Source organism: Physeter macrocephalus, chromosome 15 (assembly GCF_002837175.3).
Source record: "Physeter macrocephalus isolate SW-GA chromosome 15, ASM283717v5, whole genome shotgun sequence".
NCBI lineage: Eukaryota > Metazoa > Chordata > Mammalia > Artiodactyla > Physeteridae > Physeter > Physeter macrocephalus.
In genome coordinates, this window is record NC_041228.1 from 68,601,097 (window position 1) to 68,620,657 (window position 19,561).

Sequence of the window (19,561 nt, forward strand, 5' to 3'; positions counted from 1 at the left end):
CGAGCCCGTGTCCCCTGCATCGGCAGGCGGACTCTCAACCACTGCGCCACCAGGGAAGCCCCATTATTTCCTTTTGAATCTTCACATCCTTTCCTACACAAAAAATATACACTGTCCACATCCACACCTTGTTTTTTCCACTTAACCAGGTATTCTGGAGATCACTCCACAGTAATGCACAATGAGCTTTTTTGTTCCTTTTTACAGCTGTATCATATTCCAATACTGGAAGGATATTTCAGTTGTTTTCAGTTTTTGCTATGAAAAACAGCATCACAATAAACAGTCTTGTACATACATACATACATACATACATACATACATCATTTCCGATGCAGTTTATCTTTAGAATAGATCCCTAGAAATGTGATTTCTTGGTCAAAGGGAAACGCATATATAGTTTTGCTAAATATTACCAAATTTCATAAGGTTAGTACGACTTTGTCTTCCCACCAGCAAAATATGAGAATGTCTGTTTAGCCAAAGCCTGATAAGATGAACATCCTACCAATCTTTGGTTTGTTGAGTGTGACTTAGATTTGATCTCCCCAATGAAAGGCTTTCCAAAAATCTATGACATATCGTCTACTTCGCTGTCGCCAAGTCATATACAACATGCTCAGGATTGATTTCAAAATGTTCTTCAATAAAAATCAATTTTTATTATCAAATAATTAATCTACCAAACATAAATACCACAGGGCACTGTCTGGTATTTTGCCTTTAACCATGAAGTAGCAACGCTGCAGGTTTTAATCTCTTTGCCTTCTTCCCTGGATAAAATGATTCTGACTTTAGGGTTTAACTAAGGGCTCCACAGAACTCTAACCCAAGTTCAATCCTCATGTTAATCACTAACATGTAGTTTGAGTCCTCTTAAATGTCTTTCTGTCACTTCAAATTAATTAATTCTGAACTGAAGTGTCACCCAGGCCTGACACTTCAGTTATCTTCTCTATATGTCTCCTTTACCTAAGCAATCACAAGATTTCTTACAGGTTTTTCATTAAAAGATTTCCTACTCGCGGCTCAATTTTTAGCCCCATTTCCACCTGAGTTGCAGCTCTCATCACCTAATTTGAGGACTACTGGAATATTCCCTTAACCAGCCTCCCAGTCTCTATCTCGTCTTCCCTCTGCTGTGCCTACTATACATTATACGCTGCTGGTTTCACATCATGTCGCCACTTCACTCAAATATCTCTAAGGCCCCCATGTTGCCCTCCACGATGTTTTTCAACCTATGCTCCACAGACATACTTCACTGCTACACCAACAAAGCAGCTCCGTTTTTATTTGTTCTACACATTACATTTTTCTGCATCAGATTTCACTAGGAAAAAAGTGTTCTACAGCTAAAAACAAGACAAGAGAATAAGAATACAAAAGCCACTGGCCTATAGAATCAATCCATGGAATGTATAATTGGCTTTGCTGTGCCAACTCAATCGTCTCTTTATTAATGGATTCATGTATTCAAGTAACATTTATTGAGAACCTAATATTTACTAGGCACTATAATTAATTTAAAAGATAAAGTCTCTACCTTCATAAAATCTACAGCCCGATAAGACAAACTGGCAATAATAATAAAATGTGCTAAATTCTCCCAAGAGAAAAAAAATCTACATAAAATAGGGGAAGTGAAAAAGAACAGGGGAAACGAGAACCCTCTCCAATCCTGAGGTTCAGAAAGTGTAAATGAATAAAGAGCCTCCAGCTGAGAGGGTTACAGGGGATTCCAGCAGCCTGGGGGGAAAATTCAGTTTTAATTAAAGCAAGAACGTGAAAGAAATAAGAAGACAGAGGATAAAGGAGTTTGTTCATCGTGGGCAGAACTGCACAAGGTACAGTGAAAAGGTCTGGGAGGAAAAGGAATGGTATAAGGTTAGGTTGTAGAGAGGAAGCAAGATAAGCCATTTGAGAGCTCCTAAGTAAGGAATCACAGGTCTGATGGGTTACAAGCAAATTAGCTGAGGAGGTAAGATGGTGGGGAGGGAGGAAACTCGATAGCATGTCAGGATCCACCTGTGGCATAAACAGATGACTTTACGCACAGAATTTCTGGTGGATAGAGACTTCTATCTCTCTATAGGTCACCATTTGTGTACTGGGTTAATTTCTTCTAGATTCTAGTAAAAAAAAAAAAAAAAAAGTTTGAAGTTGAGGCTTCAGACATATATACAGCCTCCAGATTTCTGATATCCTATGTGTCATTAGGCTTCCCAAGGGTGAACAATAGGACATTTTCTTGGTATCCCATTCAGAGGCCTGCAGGGTGCCGTGTACAGAGTACACATTTAGTAAATGTTTCATGGTTAGAAAAGTACTGCACATTATCCTTAATAATCAACAGATTTATCTGAAGCCAGACTGCTTGAATTTAACTTTCAAATCTGACTTTTACTAGCTGTATGCGACCCTGGGCAAATCATTCAACCTGTGCCTCAGTTTCCTTACCTATAAAATAGTGATGATAATAATACCCACCTCAAAGGGTTGTTGTGAGGACTGAAATGAATTAAAACATATAAAGTGTTTAAAAACAACGGCTGGTACACAGTAAGCACCTTCCTGAGGCATTATTTTCATAGAGCATGAGATCCATTAGCTTTGTAACGTTATACTACTACACAGTGCAATGAATATGTTAATTACTTTTTCAAACTTCAACCATCACTTATGGCTGGTCTATGAAGTTATTGCTTACCTGGATCAAAATTATCACCAAATATTCTCTTGGCAGGAATCTTCAGGGCCATAGCAGGAAATTGTTTCCTTAACTAGAATTGAAAATATAACATTATATGAACTTAATTTTATAGGTCTTCCAGTTATACATGTACCAAAACAAAATACAATCTGATTTTCAAAAAATCCACCATAAGACATACTTTTAAGTATATCATGATCAAATGTACAATATTAAATTATACCAATAAAATACCATTAGTCTAACTAATCCCATTTTGTCCCAATAAAAGACTTAGTATCTTTGTGACCTGGAATAAGCTACTTAACATCTCTGTGTTTCAGTTTTCTTGTTGGAAAATGGGGATAATCTTCGCACTTACCTTAGTGATTTGTTGTGAGGCTTAAAGAAAATCATTTATGTTAAGTGCTTAGACTAGAACCTGGAGTATAGGTTTTGAATACGTTACTCACCGTTTTGTTACCTCAGGAGATGTGATGTTTGTGTTCTCTCTAAGTAAACACACTGACAATTGTTTTCTGAGAAAGCTGATGAATTCTGCTTTCAATACCCTCTGCTCTAGCCTTCCTCCTATTAATATTTGTTTCTCAGATTTGCTTATCCCCAGAGAAAGAACAACTTCGTCCTGAAGAAATTAAATTTGGGGCAGTAAAGCCATAAAAATGGGTAAATGCTTATTTTTACTGTAAGCTTGATGTCAAAAAACCACACATACACAGTCTTACCAATCCTTGCATTCCTCTAGTAAATTTAGATGTTTTAGAAACAACAACCAAACATACACTATGTATACACAAACACGCACACTATATATATATATACATCCACTGACGGGAAATACAAATAGGAGAATGTATTAATCACCCTACACCATGATAGAAACACCACCCAAACATACACTATGTATACACAAACACGCACACTATATATATATATATATATATATATATACATCCACTGACGGGAAATACAAATAGGAGAATGTATTAATCACCCTACACCATGAGCATGCTATCAGCAAAATTCAGACTGAAAAATCTGTAAACAAATGACCCTGTTTCTTTCAACAAAAAATTGTAAAAAAAAAAAAAAAGAAAGAGAGGTGGAGGGGAAAACCTAGTGATTAAAAGACAGGTCATAAAATCAACTATATTTCAATAACATTTTTTTTAAAAAGTTAAAAAAAATAAACTTATAACAATTTGTTTAAAAAAAGACACTTCATAGACTTATCAACCAGTTTATATGACATTAAGTATTTGACATTAAGGCATTATGGTTAATTATTTTTAGATGTGATAATGATATTGTATGTATATTTTTTAAAGAATCTTTATCTTTTTAAAGATGTATACAGAAATATTTACAAATGGAAAGACATGATGTCTGAAATTTGCTTCATAATTACAGTGGGCTGGCTAGGGATAGAGATGAAACAAGAATGGCCATGTATGGTAATTGCTGGAGATGGATGGCACATTACATTATTTTCTCTATTTATACTAGTCTCTCTACTTCTGTATGTGTTCAACAAGCTTTTAATAAAAAGCTTCCAAATATAAACTACAGTCATAAATACACATTTAAACTGACAGTTAACATTTTACAGATTGGAAATTTCACTTTTTCTCTTTTCTTTATTCTAAAAGGAGCATAGGGAAAGAATTTGTGTTTTCAAACTTGGAGAAATCCAGTCCAGGTTTAACTTCACTTCTGTAGTTTCAAAGTACACAACTGATACCATTCCCCTGTTTTTTTCTTAGCTCCTCACCACAAAAGGCAGAATTGGAAGGAGTTACATAAAAAGAGAGGAAGACATAGAAAATGGGAAAATAAGAAAAAGATGAAAAAAGGAAGAGAAATACAGGAAAAATGAGGGAGATGGATGGTAAAGACTCAACTAACATTAGGGAGAATTTTCTGCAAAAAGCTTAACATGGGTTGCTTGATGGAAAGAGAATTAAAGTGATCATGTGGGAGGAGTGCCCCAAATAAACTTTCCTACTTTACCTTTATAACTAAAGATACTCAGATATTAACACCTAACTTTCATGACTCAAGGAAACACAGGAAGTTGTGCAGCTAGACAACATTTGATTCATTCTGGCCCATTTAGGAAGTAATTTACCTCTTAATTGAGATATGCTTACCTTCCCCCATATTTAAAATATTTTACAAATGATAACCCATAGACATATATCCATCTAACACTATTTTTAAAATCAAGAGACAGGGATAAGAAAACTGAAAAAGTTAACTTTTAAAATATGAAACAGTTTTTTCTGGAGGATGCCTAATAATCTACCATTTAAAAAATAACAACATGAGGAGATTTCTATTTATTGTTAGAGCAGAAGAAATTTAAATTTGTGATTTGAGGCCCAATTGCTTTTTTTTCTTAACTGAAGCAAAGCTTGGAACCCAGAGCTATCTCAATAACCTGGGGTCTCTAATGACCAACACAGGCAGTGTCCTCTGGCCTCCTACGTATGCATAACCTTAAAGGCAATGCTCTCCACAAACACTGGTCCCTGTGTAAGATCTGGCCTGATGTGTTACAATGACCATGGTGCTCTAGCTTCCTACGGTAGAAACTGTAACTGTAAACACTGGATGAAAAATAATATCTGAACTATGAATATATAAAACAGGTTTTAGTTACTTAAATAACTAATGATCACTTAGGTAACTGTCAGGCTTTTGAAAGTCAATATTCATTTCAGCTGTGTTAGCTACTTAAAATCTGGAACCTTAGACTAATTTCTAACAGAGAATGAAACCATGGAAGGTAGGTAGGCTTATGACAGACTTTAAGACCTAAAGCTTATAGTTGGGCAATTTAACCACAAATAGCATGACGATTAACAATTATCAGAAAGGTAGGTAGAAAGGATTTATTTCTCATCTCTTATGACATTGAAATCTATTTGAAGCTGTACATTTAGTTTTCATATCTTCAATAGTTTATCTGGAACTTCTCAACAGTCCTCTCTCCACCCTTTTTGGTAAGAATTCCAAAGTTGGGATGTTTTGAAGAACCTCTTACCCTTTTCTGCTTATCTGATATATATAAGTATTATTTAATTATCAAATAAATTTCATTTTCCAGTTTTCTCAGGTGTTTTGTTTTAAATAAAAATCTTGTAGACTGACTGTTACTTACAGTGTTGTAAAGCTTATCGAACTCCGCATATCTTCTGAAGACAAACCACTCGCTCCTGCCCACTGAAACCAGAACTTTATAAACCTGTGGAAATAAAAAATAACAAAATAAAATTTGATCACAAAAAAAACCCCAATAGCTATTTACATATGCAAATAACCTGTTTTCATACTCATGAAACTGATATTAGATATTACTATTTATACATGATTCTCCAAGATACAGAAGCATACCAACTGAAACACTTATTTTATCTTGTTGAAAAGTGTTTTATTTTTTAAATGTTATGAAATATTTCCATAGTTTTCAGAGAATAACACAATGAATACCCATGTACTCATTATTTAGATACTCTGAATTCTAACATTTGGCCATTCTTGTTTCAGATTTTCCTCCCCAAGAATAAAACATTAGAGTTTCAACAGATGCCATTCTGCTCTCTTCTTCCCCAGCAGTAACGACTACCACGAAATGATAAAGTATTTTCAAAAGGAATGCCTGGAACACAGTAAACACTAAATTATTAGTTCTCCTCCTTTCAGGGCATCTTTTACACAGTATTTTTCAAACTAAGAATTTATCCTCAGATTTCCTACTACCATCTTAACCTGTGTTTAATATTTTCATATATACATAATTTCACATAACCATAGTCAACAACCCTATGAAGTAAGCAGGATAAATATTACAACCCCCACTACAGATGAGGAAATGATGGCCCCCCGAAGTTAAGTAACTTGCCCAAGTTCACAGACTTGTGAGAGTAAAATCTAAATCTTCTAACCTTCCATGCACTAGAACAAGTATCAAATCAACAGTTATAATACAGAATTAACTCTCATAATTCATCCCACAGATACTCTCAGAATATAATTCGACATACCAATGTACAGAAAACAATTTGGAACCCCAAAGATCTTTTATAATTTCTAAAGAGAAAAATAACAAGTATCCAGGTATATGAGGAAAGGTTCACTGATGTATGGCTTGGGTTATCAATCTCACTATTTTACAGTGAAGATTAGGAGAAAGAAATATTTACAATACAATCGTCCATAGTCTGTTAGATAACAGAGTAAACCAGGTTTATTTTAGAAGACGGGCATACAAATATGTATAAACTATCCTTTCCCACAAAAGACTGGAAAGCTACACTCACCAGTTCACAGTTAGATAATACTGTGAAGAAAGATCTCCCTGATACTGCATATGATTATAATGTAGGAATTCTGCAGTATTGTTGAAGATATGGTCACATTAACAGGCCCCTAGTAAGAGGGGCCCCAGAACGTAAAGCCAAATCCCCCTGTGAGAAAGGGATCAGGTCTCACCTGGAAAGTGAAGCAAAGTCATTGTATCAGTTACCTGGATAAGTGATGAATCGCTTAAGCAGAGAGAAAAAGAGCATCTAGGCACCCTAAGTGAGCTACAGGGGTAAGAGGATTTTCTGGTGTTAACTAACAGGACATCAAGTTGTCCTAAAGGAAGCTACTGGGTGTAAGATATCAGAATCGTTTATAAGATGACACTGCTCCCATGGGAGAGAGTGCAGAAGTAGAGGAAAAAGAACCTAGTCTGGGTGCTGACAGAAAGTTGAGCCATGTTTTTAGGAGGAGACTACAGATTTATCTTCTGCAGCATTCAGGATCAGATAGGCGTGGAAGCAGGCCTGCTACCAAAGGATCAGATACTTAGGTTTATATGATTATGAGCTTCTTGAACAAACAGTACTGTTTGTGCTGACTTACCAGTGGGATAAGGTGGCTTCCCATAGATACTCAAATACAGCCAAGATGAGAACCCAAGCCTAGGTTCTAGGCCGAAGCAGTTCTGCTGCAACTCTATTTACAGGAGCTTAAGATAAAGCCCTGTGAAGTTATTAATTAGCAGGATGATTTATGAACAAGGGCTTATTAAGTAAGTTCTAATAAAATACCAACAGGCAAAAACAAGACCTCTTCAAGTTTTAAAAAACACTCTCATTTTCAAAAAATGAACAAGATTTCACAGAAACCTTACAATAATAACAGTACAATAAATCTTATTAAGTTTTTAAAAAAATATTTCCTTATTGCCTGTCTTGCCCCACCAGAATGTAAGTTCTTTGAGAGCAAGGGCTGCTTGCTACCCACTGTATTCCCAGTGCCTAGAACAACCCTGGCATAAGACAGAAACTCAAGGACAATTTGTTGAGTGGATAAATGAAAGTATAATTTAGACTTGGTTAAAGTCAAGACATCCTAGAACACAGTGCATTTCTCTGTAAAGTCGTTTAAAAGACACACAAAAACTAGAGTATAAAAATATTATTGAATAGTTAACGCAGTGTCTATTTTTGTTCCCCAATAGTACACAGACATGCTGAAGCTGGACAGAGTCTGTGCTGGGTGGCATCGGGTCTATCTGTGTTGAGTAGAGCCAAGCTTCCTGAGGACCGGGGACTGTACTGCAGTGATCAGCAACTAACATGTGAACTTAATCCTACTTTTCATTCAACTTCAATTCAACAAATACTTACTGAACGTCCATCTCTGTTCTAGGTATTGGTGAAACAATAGTGAGGGAAGTTCTTGCTTCAAAGAACAAATTCAGGGAAAGCACACATAAATAAACCCAAAGTATGTCAGGTGGTGATAACTGCTATTAAAAAACTACATAGAGTAAGCAGGACAGAGTGTGAAAGGGGAAGAGTATGAAGGTGCTATTTTATATAGGGTGGTCAGAAAAACCCTCTCTAACAACAAGGCAACATCTGAGCATCTGAAGGAAGGAAGTGAACAAGGGGATCTGGATAGAGCCTTGGAGATCTCAGGGGACACCTCTGGGGACAGCTGGTAAGAGTGACGCTATAGGCCTCCTCGACCTTTTCACAGAAGACATGGAAATACCTCTACCACGAAAAACAAAAGGACACCTGAGATAACTCACCGCCTGTATTTGCTATCTATGAACTTCCATCAAACTTGGCAGGAGGTTATGCCCTTGAAGGATAGAATGGTCCAAAGGTAAAAGTAAGGAGAGGAAAGGAAGGAAAACTTCACACACTCCACTATCTTATGCTAAGTATACTGACCTCTTGTTTACCATCAATATGATGTATCTAAAACTGGCTTATACGAATGTGGAAGAAATGCTGAAGATATTGCCGCAACATCTGAGGAGAGGCAAATGGCCAGACACACACTGCAATCTCTCTGCTCTGAGCTTCTATGCAGGGTGTGGAGGTATGCTTATTAAGGAAGGGAGAACAGGGCTTCGCTGGTGGCACAGTGGTTGAGAGTCCGCCTGCCGATGCAGCGGACACGGGTTCATGCCCCGGTCCGGGAGGATCCCACGTGCCGCGGAGTGGCTGGGCCCATGAGCTATGACCGCTGGGCCTGCGCGTCCAGAGCCTGTGCTCCGCAACGGGAGAGGCCGCAGCAGTGAGGGTCCCGTGTACCGCAAAAAAAAAAAAAAAAAAGGAAGGGAGAACAGAAGACAGAAGGGGCTGTTTCTAGCTCCTTGTCTGAGGCCCTGGGAGAAAACCACCTATGACTGCTGGGCCTGCGCGTCCAGAGCCTGTGCCCCGCAACGGGAGAAGCTGCAGCAGTGAGGGGCCCGTGTACCGCAAAAAAAAAAAAAAAAAAAAGGAAGGGTGAACGGAAGACAGAAGGGGCTGTTTCTAGCTCCTTGTCTGAGGCCCTGGGAGAAAACCACCATTGGGGGGCCCCACCCCACCTAGTTAAGAAGGCAGAGTGGGGTGGTCCAAGGGTTTAGTTTATCTCCTCAGCTTTCCTCAACTCCCATGTGACATGGACCTGAGCTGAAAGTCACTTGTCAGGGCACTCAGCTGGCAGGGGCCGGGTGACCCCCTGGTCAGAGACCAGGGTAGACCACCTGAGTCAGGAGAAGGTGGAGGGCACGCAGAGCCTCAGTGGGGTCTACAGCCATCACGAGCCAAGGGGAAGCTGAGTCAGCAGTCAGTCACCATGACCCTTGCCAAGCCAACAAACGACAGATCACAAATCAGTTCATCAACTGCAGATGCCAGCAGTGGATACCAACAAAATGCCCAGGGCTGGCAGGTCAACCACAGCTGGATGTTTGCCAGACCAGTCACTCTACACCTGGAATGGCAAAGATCTAGATGATGACAAGAATGCCAAGCCTTCACGAGGCTGCCATGAGGTCAGTCATCAACTGAACAAACACTGTGAAAGGGGACACCTCTCCTGCCACAAACCATGATGCCAAGTTGGAGAAGGAGTGTATGTTCAAATAAGACAAAGAGAGCACAATGAAGACAGCCTGGGCATTTTTACTTAAAAGAACTGCTTAAATTTTAGCTCAAACTGTTGAACAGAATTGGGTTAAATGAATTTCTTCACACGGCTCAGTGGGTGGGGCCTTACAAGGAAGGCCAGATCAGTTACAGACACGATAAATGACATTTTTTTCAGGGAGAGGAGCACAGCAGATCTCTGTATATACTAACAAGACTACTAGAACTAAATACAATACGTTTCATTACACTAATTAGAAAAGTGACTATTCTCCAAATAGCGGTCACTGATACACTGACTCAGCCAAATATTCATTGTGCTTATTCTTTATAAAGTCCTACAGTAGATACCATGGTGATAAAAAGTAAAATTAGAAATGGACTTTACCTTTATGGTGAAAAAATGAGAGATAGAATACTCATTTAAAAAGTTAAATATTTTTAAAATGGAGATAGAAAATGACAAATGTCTTAAGAAAGATACTGTGGAAATTTCAAGACAGTGGTTCTTCACATGGGATCAATGACTTTTGGAGTCCACTGACCCCCTGAGATGTGATGTGTCACAGAACCACGTGTATGCACATTTTCTGGTGAGATGGTCTATCAGACAGTTTCACAAGCTTCTCCAAAGGGAGAGGTAAACAGGCAAAACTCTGCACTAAAAAAGGAAATTGTATTCCATTATAGCACGCAGAGAAGACTGAGGAGGATATATCATTTGAAAGATAAGTAAAATCTGCAAAGTCTGGGGAGGCCATTCTAGGTTAAGGAAGAACAGCAGAATTGGAAATATTCTCTACGTTCCATTTTGTTCCATATGCTTTACATTACATACTTACAGTAAACCTCTTCTTTTTCTCTCTGTGTTCATCAGAGCTGGGAATGCTTACACTTGGACAGCTTTCCTTGTAGTCCATGGTATAATCCCTTTGAGTTTACTGCCTCAAAAGGACACCAAAAAGTGAGTCCGAAGAAATAGTCAGCAGAGGACAAACACAATTAGCTAATCCAAAACATAAAACCTCTTGAGGTAATGTTCAAATTCCATCATGCAACCTTAACCAACAGAAAAAAAAAAAAAATTAGCAAAATGATTTTAAAATACCGTGATTTGCCATTCCTTGCTCACAGAACCCATTTTATGCTTATTCTGACAGGAATTTACTTTTGATCATAAGTCTCAGCCCAGGTGAGAAACACAGTTTCTGTTATGTCCCTGTCAATAGCTAAGTCACAATCAAACATTTACGTCCCATCTACCTTCTTTTCTACTAAGAAACTCCGGGAGTTTATACACCAAGGCTCATATGGACTAAGGGCTAACTCTCAACTAAAAGGACTCTAGTTTGCTGGATTTAAGAGCAGGGTTTTTCAAAGGGTGGTTTTCAAGCTTCTAGCATCAAGATGAACAGGTGAAGTTTGCTTTCACATTAGAAACGTGTATGATAAGCTAATTATTTACCCCCCATTTTACAAATGAGGCAACTGTCACACAGACAGGTTAAATGATTTGAAGCCAGGCTGTGTGGCTCCAGGGTCCTGACTCTTCCCCACTGTGCTAGGCTGCATTTTAACAACTATGGATAATTCTTATGCACTGGAACCCTGGTCAGAGATATTACAGTAGATCTTCATACAAAACAAAATACAATTATGCTAATATTATCATCCCACCCATGGACAAAGGGCTCAAGATGTCACACTGATGTCACCTTTGCTACACACAGCAGCCCACCGTCTCCACTGACACCAAATAATACCGTTTAAAGGGTTAGTCTGCCAGGTTCCCTCGGTGATTAATTTCAGGAAGTCACTCTGACTGATCTAATAGTTGCAAATAAATTATATTCAAGTAATGATTTCAAATATCTATCAGCAGACATCAAATAATCAGGTATAATGAAATTTAATTGATTACAAAGGTGGTTCCTTTGAGATGATTCAAAGCCTCCTTTGTTGGATTTGCCGCTGGAAATGCAGTCAGGAAGGATTTACATGCAGTTAAATTAGTTGTTAGAAAACATGGTCCCCTCCTAAGCTTAGGGTGCAGCATTTGTTACAAGTTAGAGCACCCTAAAACCCCACAAGAGCAGCTTCCCCCCCTCCACTAGACCAGGGCACCATCTTAACAAGAGCCTTGCCCTCCAGGAACAGCGCTCTTCTGCTAAACAATCAGAGCAAGTGGAACCCACAGCTCTTCAAAGGCAGGTGAGCCCTGTCCAGGAGCCCCAGGACCCACATCAGTGCATCCTGTCCATCTGCCGCAGACATGATGAAAGGGTGAAGGTTATGGTGCTACACTATCCACACCTGTCCCTGGAGAATGTGGATCCAGGGGGTGGTAGGGCCTGCTGGTACTATATTTACGTACGCGCCTGAAAGCCTACTGTGCCTTACCGTGCGTGGTCCGGAGGAGCAGAACTAAAGGAGAACATCACACCTCAGGCCTTCCCTATGGAATGGACATTAAGATATGACATTAAGTAGCATCAGGAATAGACGAGGGAGAAAGACCTGCGGGGGAAGGATAAGCTGTCCACACAAGGTGCCCAGGGGACATCTCAGCCTACATGGACAGCAGGCGGCTAAGTGTAGAGCCCAGCACTCAAGGGGCACACTCAAATCTGGGCCAGAAATGCCAGTCTGGCAAGAGTGCTAAATGGTCCCCATTTGCCCTTCCAGATCCAACACCACTCTTCTCCACCCGCCACGGCCCAGAAGGCGGGTGGGTCTCTGTGGACCTCGCACTGAGGCAGCCTGCCTCCTGCCCCTGCCCTCTGGCTTCTGGTTGGGTTCATCCAACGCGAGGCACCAGAAGGAGATGGAAGGGTAGGAGAAGGTATTTAATTCTCTTCCTCCCTTTCTCATAGGCAGCGGTTTCTCCACCCAAGGCCACAGTCCCCACCAGGTGACCCCTCTCCCACAGCTACAGTTAAAGGCCTGGGAGTAGTACGGCTTCCAAACACCGTTAGAAGGGGTGCTTCACCACACCCTGCTGCTGCTGTCACCTCTGCCCACAACAGCTGAGTAAATAGTCCCTTTGTTCGAGTCCCTTCAATTACTCAAGTGTGTCACGACTGATGCAGCAACTGCATGACCAAGAATGACCCCAGGAAACAGACCCTCAAAAATGGGACGCATGTTTGATGCATCCTGATAACCTTCCTATAGAGGGAGGGGAGGGGAAACTGATAATCTGGCACGTAGTGATACCAAGATCACTCAAATGCCCTGCCACAGGATGAAGTATAGGTGGTGAGCAAGGTGCTGTAAGTCCAAGGAGATGATGAAAATGTTGATTTCAAAGGTTGTGACATGGGCTGCGGCTGCTTCTGACTGTCTTTGAGAATGTGCACAAAGCAAACGACAAACTGAAAGTTATGAATTCCCAAACAGATGAGTGGAAAATCTCTGGCTGTTATAAAGGAGTCCTTTTTTCTAATAGCTTCTAACCTGATAGGGCTAAGGATCAAGCCACGGTTTGATGATAAGCGCCGCAGAAGGGAGTCTTTTTTTCTAATAGCTTCTAACCTGATAGGGCTAAGGATCAAGCCACGGTTTGATGATAAGCGCCGCAGAACCAATTAAACATGCAACCCTGCAAAGTCAAATGGTCCTAAATCATGGATGCAGGCACTGGGGCAGATACAAATGAGGCTGAGAACGGTGAACTCCGCATTCAGCTGAACATGTCTGCTGACAGCAGCGATTTACAGCCCTCTGAGAAGACCCAGCCTCCCAACCCACCTGCCAAAAAACCCTTTCAAGTTGTTTCACAAGGGATGCCACTTCTCCTCACCCCCTACTCCCACTAACCCCTCACGGCCTCCTAATGGGCATTAGATGCCAAAAGAGCCCAGAAAGAAGTTCAAAGCCTACTGAGAGGAGACTACCTTTACAGCAAAAAATCTGCAGCATCTCAACAATTTTACCAGGAGTTTGAGGAGCACTTTCACAGGATGTCAGACCAAGGAGGACTGAATATAAGATTACTGTGGCCCTACACACAGCCACAGATGCATCCCACCAAGCTCTCTCCAGACCTTACCTAAGAGGTACCAGCAGCCACGCACAAGGGTGACTGTCCACTGGGGAAAGAGAAATGCGTAGTCTTTCCAAGGGTTACCGGAGACTAGCTCTGAACTGACACTAATCCCAGGAGACCTAAAACGTGGTCCACCAGTCAGAGCACCCATCTCACTCCAGAGAGGAGTGAAAGATAAAGTCAAGCCTAGTATCTCATGCTGGGTGCAATGGGAGCACAGGCCCATCCTGTGGTTATTTCCCTAGTCCTAGAATTTTAGTGGAAACAGATATACTTAGTAACTGGCCAAATCCCTGCATTGATTCCCTGTTCTGTCATAAAAGCCAGTAGGGAAGACAGGGCCGTGAAGAAGCCCTTGGAACTCTCCCCCGTTCCCCCACAAAGAAAGCAAACCAATAACTATACCCCATCCCTGGAGAAGCTCACAAACCAGTACCACTATCAAAAATTTGAAGGATGCAGGGGTGTTGGTTCCTATTACATCCCCGTTTGACAGGCCTGTTTACCTAGACCAAAGGCAAAAGACCTTAGAGCATGACTACGGATCACTACAAATTTAACCAGATGGTGACACCAATCACGCCTGCAATTCCAGATGGGATATTTTTCCTGGAGAAAATATGCGTAACCCCTGACATCTGGTAAGCAGCTACTGACCTGGCAGAGGGTAAGGGGAATGTAAAATAAGTACTAGAAGAAAAAAGGAATGATTACCAACTTGAGCCAAAAGATTAGCTACAGACGCAGAGACTAGAGCAGCTTTGTTTTTTTCTGTTACGTTACACAAAGAACACTAGCAGTGCCTCCACGTGGGAGCACGAATGAACTGGCTGCAGTGACTAGAGGACCTTGCGTTTCCCCTGAGTTAGGAACAGGAGCTTTACGCCCAAAGTGTGAGTGAATACTAACGGACAGAAAGAGGAAGACTGCGCTGGATACTCTCTATTTTTCTTTTCAGATCCATCTCCACCCTGCTCCACACCCCAGGGCACCAACCTCTAAAGCCTGCCCCCCACAGGCCCCCTTGCCCTCTAGCTGCTGGTTGATTTCATCCAGAGACGTACTGGCAGGACACGGGGTGGAAAGAAGGGGGTCAGGAGACAGAATTCCTCACTCCGCTCCCTCCTGGGCAGGCTGCTGCTTGGCAGTTGCTGCGTTCCTCTCTGTAAGGCCAAAGCTTCTGTCAGGAGATCCTTTCTCCTTTCTCCTATGACTACAAATTGTACAAGTGTACAGTTCTCTACCTCGGGTCCTTGGACACGTTTAAATTATCTGAGCCTTAGTTTCCTAATCTAGGAAGTGAAGCTAGCAACCCTTCATATGGTTGTTTTAAGGATTCGAGATGAGTGTAAAAAACCCAGCCCTGCACAGGCAGTCAATAAACTGAATCAAATACCTAACAACTTGCTTCAAATTTGTTTTTATTCCTTCATTCAACAAACACTTATTAAAGCTTTCATCATGCATTAAGCAACAGAAAGACAAAGATAAAATTCTACTTGCAAGGAACTAACCTAATGGGGTTGAATGATAAGCAATACAGAACTTTCAATAGTTGGCTAAGTATGATTTTAGATGTATGCATGGTACACTCTGAGAGCACAGAAAAGGGACACAGATGCAGACTGTCATGTATCCTCAGTTCTCGCTAAAAATAAAGGCAAGCAGGTATGGGAGCAGAAGTTTGAAAGATACCACACTTATTTGCCTCAATTTCCCCTGGAAAAAGGAGCTAAAGTCATAGGTTGGAAATGAATATATTGCTGTGAAGAAAAACGTAGAAAGATTAAATCACTTGCCCTAGCTAGTATCCAGCAAATAGGCGATAGAGGTAGGGTTCAAATCAAATCTGTTCAACTCCAAAATCTATATGTATTAGTTTGCTATACCACATTGTCTCTCCTTAAGATTTTCCTTTCCTTCAAACTAAATCAAACTGGCAACCTAACAATATTTAACATTTAGTGGCTAAGCAAGGTTATAAACCAGACTGTGCTTTACTTGTATTAATCTGATTGCTCCTCACAACAGCCCCACTGAGAGGAAACCTAGGAGAAAATGAAGCATAAAAAGATGAAGTAACCCACCCCAGGTGGTGGAGTCAGGATTTGAAGCAGCAGTGGTGTGACTTTAGGACCTTTACCCATTACACCACACTGCCTCTCCAACATATATATGCTCTAAAGAGTCCTCTGGAAAGCAACGAAGAAAGTTCATAGATGTTATTTTTAAGTGGTCAGAAGTAAAATTTTGAAAAAGCAACCCTATTACTGTAAATTTAAGGTACATTTATTCTGTAAAACTGAAGCAATTAAAATTCTGCAAAATCATCCAGTGGCCAGGCAGCCCAATAAAACAGAATGAGAAGAGGACTGATATAAGAATCCCACACTAAGAAAGAAGAGAACAAAAAGCTGTGTTCACGTGAGAATAAAAGTTGGGACTTTTGGGCAGGTTAATAGGTATGCAGGGCTTTTCAAAGAGGAACCAGAAAAGAATCTGCCTTCACTCTGCTGGAGAGTCACAAGATAATCTTGTAGATTGGTTCCAGGAGCAGCTGGCTTGCCTAGGGGTAGATCACACAGCTCTAAGGAGACGTAGTTCAGATACTAACCCAGAAAGGAAGAAGTAACCTTCACATCCAGCTAATGAAATAACTCAGACAAGTCCAACATAACAAAGAGAAGTGGGTCAGATGAGAACAGAACTGTCAGAAGCCAGATGGATCTTAGGAGTGAGAGTGCTTGGCAAAAATAATGTAACAGCTAGTAAATATTGTATTTATAGTGGTTCTCGACAGGGGAACATTTGGCAATGTCCAGAGACATTTTTGGTTGTCACAGCCTGGGGGGCTGCTAGTGGCTACATGTCAAGGATGATGCTAAGCATCCTACAATGCACAGGACAATCCCTTCAACAGAAAATTACCCGGCTCAAAACGTCAATACTGCTGAGGCTGAGAAACTAACATTTACTAAGTACTGACACCAGGCACTGTTTTATGTGTTCACATCGAACACATCACTTACTCCTCACAGAAGTGTCATCATTCCCATATTACAGATGAAGAAACCTAGGCTATCAGCTCCCCATCCTCACACAGCTTTGGGTGGCAGCACTGTGACGTGAACACGGCTCTGACCCAAGAGCCCAGTGTGAACACACTGCCTCTCAATTTCCTATGGTACTGCTGCACACACCCCCTTCTTCTAAATCACCTCTGGAGAAACAAGAGCTGAAGGGAAGGGAGCACCAGGTGTCCAGTAGCAATTGGCTTATAGAAAGAGAGCTACGCAGAGGAAAAGCAGCTTTCAACTCGGCCACCAGGAGGGGTCAGTGCAGCACAGCCAGTGTCAGGAGTGCTGCTGAAGACATCACCCATCAACATCTAACCAACAGCTTAGTACAGAGCAGGCTCTGGGGGGGCGGGGGGGTCCCATCACAAGGACGATCAAGGGCTAAAGTAGGAAATAAAGACAATACAAAAAGGGATGCTACCACAGGATTTTTTTTTTTTCTTTTTTTTTTTTTCTTTTTTTTTTTTTTTTTTTTGTGGTATGTGGGCCTCTCACTGTTGTGGCCTCTCCCGTTGCACAGGCTCCGGACGCGCAGGCCCGGCGGCCATGGGTCACGGGCCGAGCCGCTCCGCGGCACGTGGGATCCTCCCGGACCGGGGCACGAACCCGGCTCCTCTGCATCGGCAGGCGGACGCGCAACCACTGCGCCACCAGGGAAGCCCCCAGGATTTTTTTTAAAGCATTAATAGATTTATTTTTTTAATTTGGGGGCCTATAAGAAGAAATACGAAAAAAAGATGAAATTTCATGATAGAAAACTGTCCAAATTCATGTTATATTAAAATTTTTTGATAAATATTGATTAAAATAGATGGATATTAGTTAAGGATTTCTTTTTTTTTTTTTTAAGCATTTTCCCCTTCATCACCATGCCCATCTTTTTGTCCATTTTATGCAATTATTGTCCTGGATCTTGTCCATCTTTGTTTCAGACAGCCAAAAAAAAAAAAAAATGTTTATAAGAAAGTCAAAAGATTCTTCTGCTTTTCCCTCTAAAATATAAGCAGAGACATTCTTAACTCCATTTCCTTCACAATCATGAAGACTGTTTGGTACTGACTAGTGGACCCTACCCAAATTACAAGGTAGATACATTTATAATTATCAGTATCCACTCAACTAATATGGCAGACAAGGGTCAGTGATTCACACCAAAAACACAAAGGGAAATTAAGAACAATCCTGTCCCAAAAGGAAGGAGCAGGACTGGAAGAGCTACAGGTTTTCTTCAGCCAGGGGGACAGCACTGGATGCTGTGTTTGGAAACAAGGATCCAAAGGAGGGAGCCAACAGAGACAGTCGAGGAAGAGACAAAAGAAAATCTGTGCACAGACTTTGGGCATGGCATGGGGACTGGTATGAGAAATGGGAGATGGGGACTGACCCAGAGAATAAGAAAAAGAATTGGGGGTGGGATGAGGGCAGGAATTATTCCCGAGGAGGGTACAGGTCAAGCAGATAGGTTTCATTTTAAACTATATTAAAAGCACCTTCCCAGGACACTCTTACCCCAAGCTAACTGGTTACTTTATTGAAAGTTTACTGTAACAGTATATAATCTGTATCTGTTGATTTCCCCCTCACAGAATACCAGCTCCAAATATATCTGAAATGTTTCAAGAGAAACAAAGCACATCTTTGTCACATCTGTAAGTTAAGTTCATTGCAGAAGAGCTGAAAATTCTAACAGGATCTGCCAATGGAAGATACATAGTAACCTTCCCACTCATATCACATGATGAATCAGTTACAACTTTTCCTGTTTTCCTTCCTTACTCCTATATCCTTTCTCTAATTCTCACCCCACCCCCTCTTTGATTTCTCTCTCATTCTGTAATCACAAAGCAGTCCTAGTTTTTTGTAGGTTTATTGCATCTCTTACTTGAGACATCTTTTATTTATCCTAATTCTCGATAAAGAAAAGTGATATAAGAATCAGAAATAACATCTGTGCAAAATATCCAATGGGGAGACACAATACAGAATAGTCTGCACCCAACAATTTGATGGGACTGTTCCAGAATCTGGACAAAAGTTACGTGAGTCTGTTGGTTTTCTGAAACTGGCTGCATTTTATGAAAGACATCTGAGGAAGGGACTGAGTGAGGAGGTGGAAGTAACTGCTGACAGTCCTTTGTTCTCCAATACTAAAATCAAAACTGCCAGGAGAAACAGGAAGGGCTTAAACTTACCACAACTAACATGCCCCTCTGCTGGTTCCAAAACAACAGGGCAAGGGTGTAACTGCAGCAGCAATCCTCTGCTCTACTCTCCTTGGCCTCCCAAGGTCACCATCTTG

General features: G+C 40.8%; 1 protein-coding gene across 8 annotated transcripts in view; it reads right to left on the reverse strand.

The window, feature by feature from the left end:
• SGK3 (serum/glucocorticoid regulated kinase family member 3) overlaps window positions 1-19,561 on the reverse strand; it is a 120,044-nt gene that overhangs the window by 42,441 nt on the left and 58,042 nt on the right. For 3 of the 8 annotated variants that reach the window (XM_024126997.3, XM_055091074.1, XM_024127000.3), the window contains exons 2-5: window positions 12,538-12,592; window positions 10,980-11,196; window positions 5,877-5,960; window positions 2,711-2,783 (exon numbers count right to left, since the gene is read on the reverse strand). In XM_024126997.3, coding sequence (XP_023982765.1) covers window positions 2,711-2,783; window positions 5,877-5,960; window positions 10,980-11,057 — 235 coding nt within the window. In that variant the 5' untranslated portion in view covers window positions 11,058-11,196; window positions 12,538-12,592. Of the gene's footprint in view, window positions 1-127; window positions 259-2,710; window positions 2,784-3,165; window positions 3,339-5,876; window positions 5,961-10,979; window positions 11,197-12,537; window positions 12,690-19,561 lie in introns of those variants that run through there. The other 5 variants (XM_007130858.4, XM_024127001.3, XM_007130856.4 and 2 more) reach the window with 4 other exon arrangements.